The following is an 18,808-nucleotide window of genomic DNA, read 5'->3' as shown; positions in this document are numbered from 1 at the left end:
TAAGAGGTTTCAAAAGAGGAATATATCCTTATTTATTGTGATGGGCAGACATGATACTACAAAACCACCTTTTATTTCCCACTAAATATAACGCAAGTAAAATGTGTTGTATGTCGGCTACATTTATTATAGTGTTGGACTGTCTTAAGTGGCGACTTGAGAGAGAGAGAGAGAGAGAGAGAGAGAGGGAGAGCATGAGACCAGCGATCCCAATCTAGACCACTAAAGCGCCGCCCCACATGGCTTCGCTGCCGTTGGGACCACCGCCGCCAGGCCACGACGCTGCCGCCGCCGACGCCGCCCTCACCCTCGCTCCACCTCCCCGGCCGGAAATGGCCGACAAGAAGGTCGCCCCCTTTTCCACCTCATCGCATCCTGCCGATTCCCTTTTCCGCTGTTTGCGTTGGGTAGCATCTTCGATTACTTTGCAATCGCCATGGTTGCGGAACGATTTCGTCGTGCCTTCTGTTTTGTGTTCACCCCTGTGGAAAAGCTTGATCGTGTCTGAGAGATTACTTGTGCAAGGGACCTTTCCGCGTTCCTTTTGCAGATCTCGATGGTAAATTGGGTTTTGAGTTATTGTTATGAGGGGTCGTGGATCTGTCGGTTCTTTCGTTTCCCCGTTTTCTTGGAAATTCGGTGATTTCCCTCTTTTTCTCATCACAACGTCGTTTTAACAAACTGCGAATTTTGTTCTTCTGATCTGATTTCTTCTGCCGCGCTTGATTGCGACTTATTGCTCTTTCTTTTTTTTTTTCATCATTTCATCTTTATTTACGTTAAAAAAAATTTGCAATATCCACCAAACAAATTTACGACAACTTATCATAACAAGCATCTGTTGTTCAGGAGAGTGAACCAGTAACTGGTCATATCATCTCCACCACCATCGGAGGCAAGAACGGTGAACCAAAACAGGTTCGAAGCCAAATGTGTTGTGCCCGATGATGTCAAATGGGATCTTAAGATTCTGCTTTAGTTCACTTGTTGTGGTGCCTTTTACTTGACATGCAGACAATTAGCTACATGGCTGAGCGTGTTGTAGGGACTGGCTCATTTGGAGTAGTCTTCCAGGTTTCGTACTTCAGGATTTGTATCATGTGATTTTGTGCTCTGGATTCAGATATGGTTCGTCTCTGGCAGGCCAAATGCTTGGAAACGGGAGAAACAGTTGCCATAAAGAAGGTTTTACAGGATAAAAGATACAAAAATCGTGAGCTGCAACTGATGCGCTCAATGGATCATCCAAATGTTATCTGTCTTAAGCATTGTTTCTTCTCCACTACAAGCAGAGATGAGCTTTTCCTTAACCTAGTTATGGAATATGTCCCTGAATCTTTGTATGGCGTCCTAAGGCATTTCAGTAATGTGAATCAGAGGATGCCACTTATCTATGTCAAGCTGTACACATATCAGGTATTCTTGCCAATTCTTGAAGATTTCTTGATGTACATATTTAATTTAGTATTTACATAAATAATTTATGCAGATATTTAGAGGGCTGGCTTATATCCATACCGTTCCAGGAGTTTGCCATAGAGATGTGAAGCCACAGAATGTTCTGGTAGGTTATTGTTACCCAATTATTAGTAAGTTATTAGTTCTGTTTGAGAAAATCTGTTGTTATATGGTTATTTATACATTCCACAGGTTGACCCTCTTACTCACCAAGTCAAATTATGTGATTTTGGAAGTGCAAAAATTCTGGTATGTTTTATACTCAACAAATATTGTGCCATTTATATTTTTTTGTTCTGGGAAATACTTAAATGGTATAAATTAGGTATGTCATTGTGACAATCGATGGCCATTCCTTCTCCAAATCTGCTATGCGGTCTAGCCACACCCAAAATAAACATGAATAGGAGAATCACATTCTTAAACGAATAATTATGTTTTCTTAAAACTAACCTTTAACAAATGAGTTCCATATGGGTTCTCCATTGAGTTAATGAACCAGAAATTGAGCTTAATTCTTTTCTACACTGGTGCAAGACAATTAGGTATTTTCATATGCTTGAACATTGATATACCATTATTAAATAAAAACAAAATAAATGACCAAAACTTGGATAATTAGTGCCAACAATCTACTAAATTTTGTTCTTCAACTACTGAAGCCACTCCTTGTCTTTTTATGAGATGCACAGGCATGGTGTAAAAGGGACCAGTGTGGAGTTACTACTCTTACCAAATTGTATATAGGTAAAAAATATAGGAATGGTGGATGCTACTAATTGGATTACAATTGTCAGTTACAGTGGACTTGTTTGCAAGAATTTTTATGGTGGCAAATAATTGTCACACTTAGTCTTGGTTTTGAAAGAAATAGGAGATAGTGGTCTGACCTATAAATACTTGGTATTTTCTGGTATGACCTTAATTTAAAACCATGATTTCATCTTAACATCATTGGTTAAATTGATATCCTACTTATTAGGTGCAACAAAGATCGATACGATGATATGTCAGTGCAGCTATCTGCATTTCATGTGTAAAATATTTTGAATGCTCATCACAAGTATCCCTTTTTTATCCCATGATGTCTTATTTCTAGCCATTTTGAGACCAAAAAGGAACATACAGGAAATATATGCAGACTTAGCATTTGTTGCACTATCATAGCTGTGTGATATTAGCTGACATGGCATTGTCTTCCTGGGTCACCCTCATATCATATTTCTAGCTTATATGTATTATTAGCACTAGAAAATTAACTTTTTTGGAAAATATGGGAGAAATTAACTTAGACAGCTGGCCCTAAAGCATCTCAATAATTTTCTGTAGGCATGAACTTCATGATGGCTTGCCAATGTTTAGAGCAATTAATATACTTTATTGCTTGAGCAAACAGTAGTAGTGGTAGAATGTTCTGCAAGAAAATTCCAGCTTCTCCTGTTATTGTATTGCATAGTTTGACTATTATATGAGTCTTCCTTACATTTTAGAATTTATATTGTTTTAGGCTGGGCAAAGTAATTCTGAAGTACCAAGTTCTGTCATGTAATGATACCAACCTTGTGCACAGTGTGACAAGTCCTGTCATGTTTATAGGCATCTTAATGATTGGTGGTTCATGATATGTATATATTTTGATTGTGCATATTCATCCTCAAAGCGAAAAGAAAACATGATATTTGCCCCGTAATGTAATCCTGATTATTGGTTATACATGGTTTGCCTAGTCAATGACACATGTCATTGCATATGACCCTTGTTTGTTTCTGAACAGATGACATTATAGATCACACTTTTACTAGATCTCCGAAAAATGGGTGGCCAATTTATGAGGTTCTGCCAATGCAGGGTCTTAGATGGATCAATATACCCCTCCCTCACACTTGTGAAATTCATCCTTCTTTTGGGCTCTAATGTTGTCATTTTTTTTTTCTATTAATTAAACTTTCCTACCAGGTTAAGGGTGAAGTGAACATATCTTATATTTGTTCTCGCTATTACCGTGCTCCAGAGCTTATTTTTGGTGCAACTGAATATACAACATCAATTGATATATGGTCAGCAGGTTGTGTTCTTGCTGAGTTACTTATTGGCCAGGTAAGCATACAACAAATTCTAAAGAGCAGACATTTGATGCAGTCTTAGAAATTTAATTATTTTAAATTGTCTATATGTGCTAGCCACTGTTTCCTGGTGAAAGTGCTGTTGATCAGCTCGTCCAGATAGTCAAGGTATGGCTTTGTGACATCCTCAGTTTATAACAAATGTGTGTGTGTGTGTGTGTGTGTTTATATATATATATATATATATATATATATATATATACTCTTTAAAATTGTAAATGGTAGATGAAGTGCTCTAATGTAGGTTCTTGGAACTCCAACGCGCGAGGAAATTCGGTGCATGAATCCTAGCTATACAGAGTTCAGGTTTCCACAGATAAAAGCTCATCCATGGCATAAGGTTAGTTGCATGCTTTTCTGAATGACTGTAGCTTTTCATTTTTTTCTAACATATATCTTCAAAATTCAAAATATACACATCAAAGGTGCTAGCAGAGAACAATGCTTTAACTTGAATCTAAAGTGCCAGAAGATAATAATGAACATCCAAATACAGATAGCCTTATCTCATTTAGTAAAGGACATTGTTGGATGACTAGTCTGTAAGTGATCTGTTCTGATATGTTCTATTGCTTTTTTTTTTCACTAAATGAGATAAGACTAGTCTGAAAGTGATCCAGATTAATTTTGTGTGTATTACGCTCATAATTTGATTTCTATGTTCATTTTAGGTCTTAACGGTAAAGATTTATAATCAACTGCCTGTGGTAACTTGTGATTTCCATCGTCATCGTAAAGCAAAAGGAAAATTTAGCTGTGGATATCCCATGCATTTCTCAGCAGGATGTTCATCTCTTAATCTATGGATGTACTCATACATCTTTGCTAACTTCTTTCTGGGTTTCCTGCTAGGGAACATTTTGGCACAGGTTTATATGGTTTAAATTGGGTCAAAAGACCCTTTGTTTACAAGTGAAATTTTAAAATTGGTAGCATCTAAGAAGTTAAAAACCATATGTGCAATTTATATCTTTATTACCTGATCAAATGAGTGTGTAGGTTATCATCTTTGGCCTATGCATTAAATTTGTCTGGTGACCATGGAAAAGTTGGTAGTTCACTACCAAAATTTCAGATTTAAGTGCTGTTAATATATTTTGAAACAATTTTTCTGTAGCTGAGTTACTTCTCAGAAAGCTTGTTGCCATTATTATGCATAATGTAAATGTGCTTATTTTGAAGAGCAACTGTAGTAAGTTTTGATTTTCAGATTTTCCACAAGAGAATGCCTCCCGAAGCTATAGATCTTACGTCACGCCTTCTCCAATACTCCCCATGTTTTCGTTGCTCTGCAGTAAGTACTTTTCTCCACTTTTTTCAAGTCAATAAAGCATTTAACAACTTTCTAATATACTAGAGTTAAATCTTATTATGGTTGGATTTTGTTTCCTAAGATTTGTAAACATATTATTTTTTATTGTTTGGATGAAAAAAAATGGCCCAGTGCCTAAGGCTTCGGCCAATTTGGGATATAGGGAGGGACAATTGTCCTTGATCACCTTTTGTACCTGCATGAACAAATTAAAAATGTTGATTTTTTTCCCTTCACTTTTGTGAATTTGATCTTTGTCCAGCTGGAAGCATGTGCCCATCCCTTCTTTGATGAGCTACGAGAACCTAATGCGCGATTGCCAAATGGTCGCCCTCTGCCTCCTCTTTTCAACTTTAATCAAGAAGTACGAATGCTAACTTTTTAAAGCTTTGTCTGCAAATTTTGATGTTCCCCATTTGTACTGCTATGTTTTTTCTCTAACTGAAATTTAATTGACAAAAATTGATAAATAAGAATCTATCGGCTGCATATATTGGTTTGCTTTCTTGCTGATTATTGATAATATTAACATAAGACTGATAATTTATTCACATAGGGGGCGGTTGGGAATAATTCAATACATTTGTGTGGGTCAAGCATGCTATTGTATCTCTTACTTGAATTGGGGATTAGGCAGGGGTCTGATGGGACTTTCGAGAGGTAGGTTGAGATGGTTTGTAAAACCCATACCATTCCCATCCTATTATACATTGCAGTATGCACTTTATGTGCCTTGCCATGTACTTGCGCAGATACAATACCGGATTTTATTTATATGGACTCACACTGCAACACAAGTTTTCTCCTGTAGACAGCAAGGATTTGTCAATTAAATTCCTGGTCATTGATATCTCGAATCAGCTATGCTACACAACCATGTTCTAGACATCATGCACAGAAGCACCTATATTTCAGTATCCAACAACTTAATATTGGATTATTTCCTAAACATGCCCATGCCGACTGGACTTTGTCCACAATTTAGACCTCAGCTATGTTAGCAAATGATGATTTCTAACAAAGCTAAGCAATTGTCTCTCTAAATTTTGTGTTAGACTTTTCTATGTGCTGGTGGCCTTTTTGATATCTTCCGGTCATCTTCAGATCTGATTGATGACTTTTTTGAGGTAAAAGTTGTCAATGATGATTGTCCGGAAGAGATAATAAAAAAATTTGCTTCAACAATCATGAAGTTTGTCAGCTTTGTCAACATTGAATTGCTTTTCCTTTTACCCTTTTAGAAAAATGGCATAAAAAGTTTACCCCTTTTTCCATCAACTTTTAAGCTGCTTCCCTGGATGACCAGTTTAGCATATGCTATGCTGATGTGAGATCTTGGATGCCTGTGAACTCCATTTCTGTGGTCCAAGGATATGAAAGGCCGTGCTTAGGATGATTCTTAGAGTGAGAAGGGCTGGGATTCTGAAAGTGACCGTTCACTCGGCATCCTGGTTGTTATCTGGAGATATAGCAATTACACATCCGTACAAACTTGAATAGTTGCATAAAAACGGTCAACACTGATGGATATTAATAGGCTGCTTTGTGTTTGCAGTTGGCTGGAGCATCACCAGAGCTTATTAACAAATTGATTCCAGAACATGTGAGGCGGCAATCTGGTCTCGGTTTCTTGCATCCAGCCGGAACATAAACTCATAACACTTCCGAAGTGTGGTTCTCAGAAGATAGAAGGCCCTTGTATTGTTCATTTCATGTCCATGAGAAAGTTTAGGAAAAAGATGGCTCACTTGATGGAAGCTGACAAGGCATAGCTTCTGGACTGTTTAGGTGGGTCCCTAGCCGATGCTCCTATAAACTTGTGACTCTTTGAGTGTTAAGATATATGACTAGAGGGCAGGGTGCAGGTTTCTTAGCAGTGTTGTTTGGCTGATACATTTCTGTTCTCAATGATTAGCCTGGTTATCTTGGTTTCTATTTAATAGTACTGGAGGATGGTAATTTTAAGGTGGTTGGATGTAGTAGCCTGTTGTGTAAATGTAATACCTGATTCATAGTTTGGATGGTGTGGAGCTGGAAACTGGGAAATCCATGTATCACCCCAATTTATATTGTATCTTCGACCTCTGCTTCGAGTCTGATGACTGCTAACCTATTGATTTACGACTTGTGCCTGCTCATGCAAGCGTTGGTGATGATTTCTACAGCCTTAACCACTGCAGCTAGTGACGCACTTATCAGAGATGGTCAATGCACAAGGAGTTTGGTGGAAATCCAAGGTAAACCACTACAAAGTATGCCTTGTTTTATGTCAGCATGATGGATTGTGCTTAGAAATAAGTTTTCATCACCGCAAAGTTGGTAGTTGATTTAGGTTTGTGCCTTTTTGGCAATTAAGAGAAGCTAGAGAATGCTTTTGTCATCATGGCCATGTAATAATAGTAGCAAGCTGTTCATTGCCTGGTGCTTATGTTGTCACACAAACAATGAATATAACATGAGTGGAATGGCTTTTGTCTGTGTGCTTGCTTCATCATCAATGATTTAGGTCGTCGTTTGTGTGTCGGCAATCGGCCCACCTGCCTCAAGTCAAAAAATATGATTTGGCTGTGTTGTTGTTGTCTTCTACTTTTGTGTGCAGGCCTCCTGTGATTTCCAAATGAGAAGGCTACCAAACCCAAGTTATTGACTTGTGGCAGAGGAGGCATTCTCTTCAGGATAAGTCCCAACGCATGTGCTGCTTCATGCTCTGTGGCATGTGGAAGACAGCACGAGGTCCCATACCACCAAAGTGTCCTGTAATTGTCAACCACCCTTCAGAAGTTGGGGAATTTATGTCTTCTCAAAATCTGGAAACAGTCTTTTTGCCCATGCAAAATTTTCACGGCATGTCCTTTCAAATATTAAAATCTTTCTTGTGCATTCTTGTTTGACATTGGCTGGTTTTTGAGTTACATTGGCATGCAAAATGCCTAAACTAGTTTTTAGTATTTCTTACGATCATAATAAGTCTGTAAAAAGTGTTGATATCTTTTAGATTTTTAACTAAAAATTCAATGATACTTGGCTATCCAACATTCTGATACAAGTTCATATATATATATATATATATATATATATATATATATATATATATATATATATATATATATATATATATATATATATATATATATATATATATATATATATATATAGAGAGAGAGAGAGAGAGAGAGAGAGAGAGAGAGATATGGATGCTCAGAACACTTGACACCCTCATTTGTGTCAAATGAATCATGGAGATATATGTATATTTCCATGTTTATTCTCGCAATAGAACCGTCAGTGCTTCAACTCCATGGCGACCTCCTCGAGGAGTGCAGACATGACACGCTCTTCCACCTGACCCACAACGCCATCAACTTCTTCCACGCAAATGCCGTTCCTCCAGCCCAAGTCCCACATCGCGTTCAACCACCCATCTCCGCATCGGAGATCCCTCTCCAGTCTCACGTAAAGCCCGTCCGTGGAAGCCACCTTCTCGTCCGCCTTACCGTAACTGGCGAGCCTTCTCATTCCCCTGCTCATCTCCCCCACCAGCTTATCCATGGCCGCGTCGTCCGCTGACGAGCTCCTCGAGCAGGCCGGCAGCAGAGGGTGGGCGCAGAGATCTCGATGACTCCTTTTACGCGCTACCGACTCCTCTGCGCAATCCCAATACAGCTTGGCATCTTCGTCAACCTGCTTCAGCTCAGCGAGGCTCATCTCATGCGCATGCGACAGGAGTGAGAGAAGTAAGGCTTCCAGGTATCCCTCTTTATCTTCTCTTTTAGCGGTGTTTCTGGCCTCGCTGCCAACAAGCTTCGCAACTGCTGCTTTTGCTTTGCCAGGACTTGTGCTGGGCTTCGGCATGATCTCGCACATGATCTTCTCTGTGAGATCATCAAGGTTACAAAGAAACGAAATTAATTTCTCGAGTTCCAACTCCGTGGATTCCAAGGCTGAGTGGATGCTGTACCATTGATGGCTGCTCTTGCGTGCAGCCTTCTCTGTTTAGGAGGTTGAGCCGCAGGCATAATAATGTTGATCGCTGATGCATCCTCTGCCTTGCGGGAAGGATCGATGATTCCATCACCGTCTTTCCGCTCTGTAGTCTACAAAAACAGAGATGGTAATATCGAAGCATTCTAATGTGAATAAGAGTTACAAGTCAGACCACCACCGAGTATATATATATATATATATATATATATTCCAAAGGATATCTTTGGAGCCAAAATGGTTGAAAACAGCATGAAAGATTCTATTTATTTATATATCATCTTTTATGCGCATCGATCGAACACTTTCCATCAGAAGAAAAAGAAGCTTCTTTTTATTTGTTCTACCTTGAATTTGGCAGTCTTTTGAGCTGGTTTTGATCCAGTAACCTTCTTCTCCGTTGACGCAGTAATGGTGGAGCTCCTCGACACCGGTTGCTGTGGTCTCCCTCTGCCGAAAGCGATGCTCTGCTTTCGGGCCTCGGTTGATGCTGTTCTCGTCTTCTTGGCGTGAACCACCGGAGCTGCTGCAGTCTTCACATCTCTTCTGCTCTGTGCTTGCTTTCGATCCGAACCCGACTTTTGTCGTCCATCACACGCGGAAGAACCTGCTGCCATTCCACTCTTCGAGATCTCAACTTCCTTCCTTTCTGATTCGTGTGCCACTTGTCTTCCTGAAGTCTTACAGGAACCGAGCTCCTCCTGCTTCGCTCCTCTCCTCGACGATGTGGCTTCGTCATTCGTATCGAATCTTCTGCTGCGTTCGATCTTTTGCAGCATCGACCTTGTCGCCTCGGGCGCTCGAACCTGTTGTTTTCTTTTGATGGATTCGGCAGGGACTTGTTCCAATCCCATAAGCCTCGCGATCAAGCTTGGAGCTTTCATCTTCATGGGTTGACCCGAGGCTGTGATTGGATTCCTTGTGTTGACCTCTTCCTCGTGACGGGAGGCATTCGATCCACTTCTCGGATGGAAACCTAATGATCGGCTAGACGACGCCTTCTCATCGTCGGAAGAGTTCAGCAGCAGGCTGCGGCCGTAGAGGCTGTCTCTGATCACTTCTTTCAGCTCCGCCCCGCAGCTCCTCCACGAACGACTGCCGCAGAGCTTCTCTTCCTCCGGCACTGCCAATCTTCTCGACCCCTGCAACCCTCCTCCCTCCACGAGTTCTCCCTTGCCCAAAAACCCTGCCTTCTCCTTCGTCTTCGGAAGACCACGGCCGGCGTTCTTCGATCCGCCATCGAGGTTGGCCACCTTGAACCATGAGCTGACCACGTAGCTCAGCCTGCGAGCTCGCCCGGAGATCTCCAACAGCTGCACGTCGCCACTCTCCCCGAAGGCCATCGCATCGCCTTCCCTCCTCGCCACCCAAGCCGACGCAATCGACAGCCTCTTCGGGGGATTCCACTACAGCAAAAGGCGATGCGGTTGACTCAAAATCTTCATTCAACCGTTCCAAATCGTTCTCTTCTGCCGACGGGATTTGCAATACGAATCCACAACCCGCTGCCTTAAATTGGCTGAAACCATTATTCTATCCATATATAGGTATAAGACTACCACAGACGAGGCCAAACGATCCATGTCTTCCTCGCCAACAGAAGCATCAGCACGTCACTGAAATCTGTAGCAAATTTGACTGCGTGGAAGACTAACCCTTTCTTCGAAGAGAACAAGGGAGGAGAAAGAGACCTACCGGAGACATGAAGCGTATGATCTGCGTGGAAGATCAAGAAGAAAGACCTGTCTCCATCCCCACCAAGAAGAAATGCGATGTCTCGACTCGTCTACGTCGCGGAGCACGAGGAGGCGGAGGACGAGCGAGCCTTGTGCTTCCTGCCGGTCTTCACGCAGACTGAGCCCATTTAATTGGCGGGTCCATGCGATGCTGTTACTCCGCAGTAGGAGGAAGGAAGACAACGAAACCGTGCCGCAGACGCAGGACCAGATCTGTGAACCCTAGCCGTTTCTTCTTCCCTTTCATTTGATGTGGGGAGATCGTCTTCTCCAAGGAATAATGGAGGAGGAGTTGACCCACCATGTTTTCATCGATGAAAGCCCCCCTCGAAAGCGCTCTATCAGAGCGTTCGTTCGTAGAGCAGGTGGACACGATGGAGACGGTGAGGAGTCGCTCACGATGCATGATGGGATCGGATGAGGAGCGAGGAAGAGCTGCCCTCTAAACTTGGTTCTCGCTTGGGTTTTAAGCTGCATGATGGGATCGTCCCAGCAAATATATCTATCACCTCTTATTCCTTGTGCTTCCAATCGTTGTGGGGGGTTGGTTATGGCATTCAGTCTCTGCAGTCTTTTTCTGATTCCGTGGGTGGATATTGTGAGTGCACCAATTAAAATCTTCTCGAGAACAACAACAACAACAACAACAACAACAAAAAGATTCCTCACTGAATGAATGATTGTAGCTGCAGCTGTAAGTAAGGATACTATGATTTGATATCTCAGGTCTGATATCAAATATCAAATATAATGCACACATCATGATTGTTGTCCTTTGTCACTGTTTCTGCCGATTGGTGACCGTATATTTTGGTTGAGGAAGGAACATTATGGATAAACTTTAATTATGCTTTTTTTAATCATAATCTAATTCTATAAAATAAAGTGACTTGATGTTTTTTTTTTGTCGAGGTCTAACATTAAATAGTAATACACAACTCTAGGCTTATAAACCGATTCAATTCGCTGAGATTAAACTCAGCAGTCAAAACCTCTTCATCTCCTCTCCTCTCCTCTTCCTATCTATTGTTCATGATGGATGCATGCCTTTTATCCTGTCATCTTTTCAGAAGAGAAGGCAGTCCATTCATTAGTTATCATATGTGAGAGAGTTTCTAGGCAGGCTGTCAATCTTGAGGGGCCCCACAGGAGGTTGCATGGAGTCCAAGGAAATCAATGGACATGGCTGAACAACGAAGAAAGCAGGAGGTCCTTGGCACTGAGATGATGACGGCCACCATTGGCTGCCACAAAGCACTGCACTGGTCTATCGACTTTTGTGTGGGCAAAAGAAAGATGACACTGTTGCAAAGTTTTGGGCAACCCACGAATTGCATCCTTTTGTTTTCTTTATTATTATTATTATTATTATTATTATTATTATTATTATTATTATTATTATTATTATTATTATTATTTTATAAAGTTCAAGTTTCATCTTTGGCCGACTCATTGCCGTATGATTTACCAGCAGTAAAACTGTAAAAAATGAAAAGAAAAAAATTTGAACCTACCACTCGTTTTTTCTGTTTTTTGATCGTGACATTTTTCTAAGTATGCATTAATTCAATCTCGATTTGTGATTAATTTGTCTAACTCAAAGGGTATTGAATCTTTGAGTCATTTTCGATAAATACCCATTTGATGTTTAAATCAGTTTAAAGCTACATTCAAGTTTTTGATGAATGTACTTGGAGGAGCCGTCTACAATTAACTCTTAAGATCGTCACTCTGATCGATGTTGGCTATGTTGATTTTGATCATGTAGTGTGAAGACAAGGATACTTTGGCTTACTTGAGATGTCGGCATTAATATGTTAAATACATATTGGCCATATGATTCTAAAGTATTGGGCAAGTGTTAATTGCGTGACATTAATGTTACAGTCTTACTTGATTTTTTTAAAGTCATGTGACGTACTTGCGTGTTCATTCTTTAAAAGTTAGCCTTCACAAAACCTCATATGGTCCTTTAAAGACCCGTAAAAGAGAAGACGAATTAGACGAAATATTTCACTTGGGATTCACAAGTAATCATTTCATCAAATATACTATAGCCAATGCAAATTATAAACATAGACTTCGCAAGCTTTGAACGGCCACACAACAAAGGGTTTAAAATGATCTATTATAAGTGTTCACGTGACAGAATCTTCATTTATAAACCTAAAATGGTTACCAAACTCAATCAAAATAGGATTGTCAAACCTATCACCAATCCTCTACATGATGTGAAAAGCATAAATAAAATCGGAAGGTACAGACATATATGAGGATTATATCAAACACCTTATTTATAATTTTATCCATAAACCTAAAGTGTGAGAGAGGTATTAGCATTGTGTCGGTATTAATTGCCATCAACACGTGATTAATGATTGATTATCCGATAAAATTATTCACTACATTAGATGTCATAATATTATATCATATTAAACAAATCGAAACGGAAGATCGACTCCTTACAAGTGCAAGCTCCGATTAGCATGCTGCTCATCTTAATGTTTTTTTATTTTCTTTAAGACAAGCAATGAGATTTGATCCCAAAAATCTTATTACATATAAAAAAACAAGATCTTTATTAGGCAAAGCGCCCGTCAATTTCATGATATCATCAAATAGAGGACTTTGGTGTTTGATATAATGGATACTAAACTGGTGAACTTCATCAATCCGAATTAGGAAACTGTCTAATTTCCTACCCCAAGATACTTGGATCCAATTTAAACGGGTTGGATAGACAGACGTCTGTTTAGGAAAAGAATCCGACCCGTTATCGATCCTTGTGGTTGGGGTTGGGGTCAGTGAAAGATCCAGAATTCCCGGGGCTATTTGCCAGTCTCGGAATCTATGGACCGGAAATCTGACCACCCACTTCTCTCCTCGACACAACAAACCCGGCCACAGCCCATAAATAGCCTCCTTTCCTATTTTATTCTTCTTCTTCTTCTTCTTCCTTCCCTCCTTAACCCTCTCTTTCTTTCTCCTCCCTTCCCTCTTACATGCACCCCACGTCCTGACACAATCCCCGCTCCTCCCTTGGGTGCATGTCGGAGGTGGACTCCTCCTCAACCCGTTCTACCATTTGCCAAAGACGACGTCTCTCTCTCTCTCTCTCTCTGTTTGTCGCACTGAGCAGCGCTGCCCTCCTCGTCGTCCAAGGAACACCGTTTCGACCTGCCTTCCATTCCGTCTGCCGGCCGGGCATGCACAAGGCTTGCCTTGACATGGTGCCCTTTCGAGCCGTCGGTGCCTGATAGCTCGGTTTCTCGAGCTAGGACTTGGGCTTGATAGGTCGATGCACCGGGAGGAGATGTTGGAGGACTCAGGCAACAGAGCACATACCTTAAGCTTCGAGGATGCGGGAGGGGGCGGGTCGCTTGCCGACGACAAGGTGCTCGTCAGGAGCCAGGGTTCAACAACGGCCAGCGACGCTTCGGAGGGCCAGCAGATCGGCACCGCGCCTGATCGCTCACCTGAGGAAGGACCCAAGTCAAGGCCGAGAAAGGATGGAAATGGCCCCCCATCAGGTAAGCCAGCAGCAATTACTTGTTCGAATGTTAAAAATGATGATGACACATTGAGATTAATTGCAGCAAAATTACAGCCCACATTTTGGTCTCCCGGATTTGGACACCATATACAACGATATTGTTGTTGCAGTAACGAAGCTTAAATTTGATTGGGGGCATAGCTAACCTCACTGTGATGGAATCATTTCTCTTTGATAAACTCTTTTGGCAGATATGGAGTTGATGAAGGAGAAGTTCGCAAAGCTTCTTCTCGGTGAAGACATGTCCGGTGCAGGAACAGGAGTTTCCTCAGCTCTGGCTCTCTCTAATGCCATCACAAATCTTGCAGGTTTTGTCTAATATCTTGGCTCAGCAGTATCTCAATGTCACACAACAGTTGAAGCATTTCATATACAGCATATAGATCAAATAATGGGTATCAATGTATGTGATGTGATGTCATAAACTGGCCTTTCAAAACTTGCTTCCTTTCTGTAGATCGATCCCAAATCTTGCAGAAACAATACATTAATGCGACAATTATTCTGAAAATTATAAAGTTACATGCAGAATTCCAACTTGCATAAAAAATTCATCTCGACCAGAGACTTGTTTGCCGTTCCGATGCATACTTCAGCTATCCAAATGAACGTTCCCCCTCCCCCTCTAATGGTTCCCCATTGCTCATGCTTTATTCAGCTTCTGTTTTCGGAGAGCAGTGGCGCTTGGAACCGATGTCGGCAGAAAGGAAGGCAAGGTGGAGAAAGGAAATCGACTGGCTCTTATCCGTCACCGATCATATTGTGGAGTTTGTTGCCTCCCAGCAGACATCAGAGGATGGAAAACACATGGAGGTAAATAAGCTACCTTTCATCGACATCTAAGAACAACACTCGCAACATTTTCTCTTACGAAAACTACCTCGAGACCTAACCCGATTCAACACTTGTGTCATCCTCTTTACAGATAATGATAACACAGCAACGGAAAGATCTTCGCATGAACATTCCTGCATTGAGGAAGCTTGATGCGATGCTGATTGTAAGTAGATAACTTTACTTGGAGGAGATAGATGGTCCTCGGATGTACTAACCATAATCGATTCTGATATATATATATATATGATCTTGATGGTACGTACAGGAATACCTTGACAATTTCAAGGACCAAAAAGAGTTCTGGTACGTATCCAGAGATGCTGATGAATCCGAGAAGGGAAACGCACAGAGGACCGATGATAAGTGGTGGCTCCCAACCGTGAGAGTCCCTCCGAACGGGTTGTCGGAAGCATCAAGAAAATGGATTCAGCATCAGAAAGAGCTGGTGAACCAAGTGCTGAAAGCAGCTATGGCCATCAACGCGAATGTTCTAATGGAAATGGAGATTCCGGAAGACTACATCGAATCCCTTCCTAAGGTAGGCCATCTGAGTTTGATATCCTCACAACCCATAACTGGTTGGAATAAAAACTAGTGCAAGAGATGCTTTTGCCCGACTCAAATGCAGTGCGTATCACAATCATCTTCTGCTTCCGGAGCACCACTGCACTAATCATGAAGTAGAGGCGGGAACTTACGACTTACAATCTGCAGGCCGGGAAAGTGATTTTGCTCCCATAGTAGCCAGACTCGCTACTTTAGGGAGTTCAACCATCTCATCAACTAGATGAATTTTCCTACTCTTTACCATGAGTGAACCTTGCAAAGGGAGTCACATTTAAATGTCTACCTACTCTTTGCACTGCTTTCCTATGTTCCTCCGCCAATAAATAGTCATCGACCAATTTTCATGACACAACAGAACGGTAGATCAAGCCTCGGAGATGCACTATATCGAAATATTACAGAGGAAGACTTTGATGCCGAAGCGTTCCTTGAATCCGCGGACTTATCGACCGAGCACAAGATCCTAGACCTCAAAGATCGCATCGAAGCATCTGTTGTCATCTGGAAGAGGAAGATGCACAACAAAGACGTCAAATCATCATGGGTTTCAGCCGTCAGCTGGGGGAAGCGGGAGCAGTTTGAAGATAGAGCAGAAACAATTTTACTCATTCTCAAGCACAGATTCCCTGGTATCCCTCAATCACAGCTGGACATAAGCAAGATCCAATACAATAAGGTATTTCTTCCCCCCACTAGAATGAACGTTATTTCTTCTCTGAAAATATTTTACTCTCTGTACGTACGTACGTATAGGATGTGGGCTACTCTATCCTCGAAAGCTACTCGAGGATTCTAGAAAGTTTAGCTTTCACCGTGATGTCTCGGATAGAAGATGTTCTTCGTGCAGATTCTCTCGCTCAAGATCCGGCTCATGGCAAGTTACAGGATTCAGAACAAGTTACTGGAACGGCCAAATCCCTCGTCGATACAGCGGAGGAAACCGAAAAGCTTAATAAACTAGAATCAAACGGTTCCATGACACTGTCAGATTTCATGGAATGGGAGATGGATCAAGATACTGAGACGAAGGAGGAGGAGGAGGAGGAATCAGGTAATTTGGATTAAATGTTCGATTCAGAAGATTGATGAAACAGTCTTACTGGTAGTGTTACTACTGACGAGAAACAAATTTCCCATTGAGATACCAGAGACCGGAGGAGGGGCTTAAGCAGCAGCAGCAGCAGCAGCAGCACTACAGCTCGCTTGCCTCTATTATATTAACAAGCCCCACGAGCCAAGGTGGACGAAAGATGATGGACGCTTGGGATGGTTACGAATGACAATGTACATAAATTTTATCGGAGCTTCTCAGGATCAAAGTCTAACAGCTATTATTGTGTTCAGACAACAGTGTGCTGCTTTCCTTTCTTGGATGCCCTGTTGAATTCTTGATGATGATGCATATCTCATATTATGACTGATACCAGTAATTCATTCCTTGCTGACACCCAACATCAACTAAATAATACAAGAGATTTTGTATGATTACACTTGGATATGCATTTACTGTTTCCTAATTTCACCAACATTATATTGACTCCCTCTTTTACAGAGATAAATCTTATATGCAGGGACAATTCATGAAGCAGTTGACAACTTGTTACTCGAATCCATCCTTTTTCTTTATATATTAACAAAGTTAAGAGAGAAATTTGAGTATGGTGACTCACTTAAAGACTGTACAACTAACCTATAAACCAAGAACACATTAACACTACTCATTTAAGCGTCTCATTCGAAAAAATCACTCTCAGGTTCTCCCTAATTATGGGTTTTCCGATCAATGCAGCTTATGAAATCACATGCTCATGCCCATCTTTTTACGTTTAATGTACAAAAATCAACATACTGCATGGAATTCAAACAAATAGGTGAAGAAGAGTTAATCTGATCGGAGCAACGATATTGAGCCAAAAAAGGACCATGTCAAGATCATTTTACCTTTGGCGTTACATGTGAAGCTGATCGAACGGGTAGACATCCCTCCTGAGGTGAGGAAATGATCGAGCTTCTTCCTCGTTTATGCAGACCACTACATCTTGCAGCGAGGCCTGGGCTTAGATGGCAGCCGAGTCACCTTTCTCGATCGCAGCATGCTGCCGGAAGTCGTGGAAATTAGGCAGGCGAGCACACAGTCGCCCGCCACGCACTTAACTAGTTTAGTTTAAATTGTATGGTACCCTTATATATCCATATGCAAAGGTCAATCTTTCCGAAACCTCCTATTATCCCTTAAGACCTACAAAAGAGAAAATGAGTTAGAGAAAACATCTCACTCGGGATCCACAAGTAATTATTTCAGTAAACACTTCATAGCCAATGCAAATTATAAATAGACTTCACAAACTCTAAACGGTCGCACAACAAAAGGTCCACTATAAACCGAAATACACAACATTTATTTGCAAGCTTACGACGACTACCAAAACCAAAGAAAATGAGGTTGGTAAGTCTATTGTTAGCCCTTTACATGTTGTGCAAAGCATAAACAAAACCGAAAGATACGAACATATATGAGCATTATATCAAACACCCCATTTATAATTTTGTCCATGACATTCTCCCCCACTTATTCCTTTGACAGTCTCCCCCACTTATTCCTTTGACATCCTCATCAAAGCCTTTGCAGACGTTGCATCTCCTCGCATTTGCTGAGTCTTCAATCTTCTACTCCAGTTGCAATGCACCTCTTGTCTCCCAATTGTACTTTGCCACAATTGTTGAGTAGTCGAACTTTGATTCGCTATGCTGCTTCAACTCGCCAATGACTTTGACTCTGGTGTGGGGTTGGTTGAGTTGTGTTGATCCTTGTTGTTTCCTACAGATCTCTCAAATGAAGGAAAAAACTATTCTTAGTATGTGCTAGTCTCTCAAATGCCTCATGCCGCTTGAACTAAGTAGATGCTTGTTGGAGCTTTAACGAGCATTGCCTCATAAACTTTAAAGTTTTTGAGTCCTTCCTCCGTAAAATTTGTCTATCGATTCTTTTTCCATTTAGTCGTCACTTCTAAGTAGGTTCGCATCACTTTCGCTTTCGATAGGCATTTATCAATAACACTGATCACTATTACCGAGGACTTGACAACTATTATCTTCCATTAAGTTTCTTCGAAGGGTCTTTGAACCTATGCAGAGCTCCACTACTGGATATATAAAAGAATTAGGGTACTTGATTTCACCCATTCTCTTAAAAGTTGAGAAGACAAAGGTTATTTGACTTCAAGACAAAGGTTATTTGACT

The 18,808-nt window shown here is 41.1% G+C and overlaps 3 protein-coding genes across 3 annotated transcripts; 2 read left to right on the top strand and 1 right to left on the bottom strand.

The window, feature by feature from the left end:
* The first annotated feature begins 134 nt into the window (after positions 1–134).
* On the top strand, positions 135–6,989 carry LOC135633162 (shaggy-related protein kinase eta-like). Its single transcript, XM_065142311.1, has 12 exons — positions 135–347; positions 850–918; positions 1,015–1,074; positions 1,144–1,416; positions 1,490–1,564; positions 1,651–1,707; positions 3,415–3,555; positions 3,639–3,689; positions 3,826–3,921; positions 4,792–4,875; positions 5,156–5,257; positions 6,449–6,989. The coding sequence occupies exons 1-12, from the start codon at positions 240–242 to the stop codon at positions 6,542–6,544; spliced, it is 1,212 nt and encodes a 403-aa protein (XP_064998383.1). The 5' UTR covers positions 135–239; the 3' UTR covers positions 6,545–6,989.
* Positions 6,990–8,048: 1,059 nt separating this feature from the next.
* On the bottom strand, positions 8,049–10,217 carry LOC103978371 (uncharacterized). The gene is made up of 3 exons (XM_065142848.1): positions 9,222–10,217; positions 8,852–8,987; positions 8,049–8,765 (listed from the first exon to the last, which is right to left on the bottom strand). The coding sequence occupies exons 1-3, from the start codon at positions 10,215–10,217 to the stop codon at positions 8,176–8,178; spliced, it is 1,722 nt and encodes a 573-aa protein (XP_064998920.1). The 3' UTR covers positions 8,049–8,175.
* A 3,568-nt stretch (positions 10,218–13,785) lies between these two features.
* LOC103978370 (rho guanine nucleotide exchange factor 8-like) lies at positions 13,786–17,052 on the top strand. Its single transcript, XM_018823430.2, has 8 exons — positions 13,786–14,140; positions 14,355–14,471; positions 14,822–14,976; positions 15,089–15,163; positions 15,266–15,538; positions 15,923–16,243; positions 16,321–16,618; positions 16,716–17,052. Exons 1-8 carry the CDS (start codon positions 13,909–13,911, stop codon positions 16,733–16,735), a joined length of 1,491 nt encoding a protein of 496 aa, XP_018678975.2. The 5' UTR covers positions 13,786–13,908; the 3' UTR covers positions 16,736–17,052.
* Positions 17,053–18,808: the final 1,756 nt, after the last annotated feature.

Source organism: Musa acuminata, chromosome BXJ3-3, assembly GCF_036884655.1.
Source record: "Musa acuminata AAA Group cultivar baxijiao chromosome BXJ3-3, Cavendish_Baxijiao_AAA, whole genome shotgun sequence".
NCBI lineage: Eukaryota > Viridiplantae > Streptophyta > Magnoliopsida > Zingiberales > Musaceae > Musa > Musa acuminata.
The sequence above is the reverse complement of the archived record's forward strand: the minus strand, read 5'-3'. Positions and strand labels throughout refer to the sequence as shown.

Coding starts and splice junctions, on each gene's coding strand:
- LOC135633162 (XM_065142311.1), top strand. CDS start 240: ATGGCTTCGCTGCCGTTGGGACCACCGCCGCCAGGCCACGACGCTGCC. Junction 1,075..1,143: donor CATTTGGAGTAGTCTTCCAG/GTTTCGTACTTC, acceptor CGTCTCTGGCAG/GCCAAATGCTTGGAAACGGG. Junction 3,922..4,791: donor AAGCTCATCCATGGCATAAG/GTTAGTTGCATG, acceptor TTTGATTTTCAG/ATTTTCCACAAGAGAATGCC.
- LOC103978371 (XM_065142848.1), bottom strand. CDS start 10,217: ATGGCCTTCGGGGAGAGTGGCGACGTGCAGCTGTTGGAGATCTCCGGG. Junction 8,988..9,221: donor AAAAGACTGCCAAATTCAAG/GTAGAACAAATA, acceptor CTGTTTTTGTAG/ACTACAGAGCGGAAAGACGG. Junction 8,766..8,851: donor CGCAAGAGCAGCCATCAATG/GTACAGCATCCA, acceptor ATGATCTCACAG/AGAAGATCATGTGCGAGATC.
- LOC103978370 (XM_018823430.2), top strand. CDS start 13,909: ATGCACCGGGAGGAGATGTTGGAGGACTCAGGCAACAGAGCACATACC. Junction 14,141..14,354: donor TGGAAATGGCCCCCCATCAG/GTAAGCCAGCAG, acceptor CTCTTTTGGCAG/ATATGGAGTTGATGAAGGAG. Junction 14,977..15,088: donor AGGATGGAAAACACATGGAG/GTAAATAAGCTA, acceptor TCCTCTTTACAG/ATAATGATAACACAGCAACG.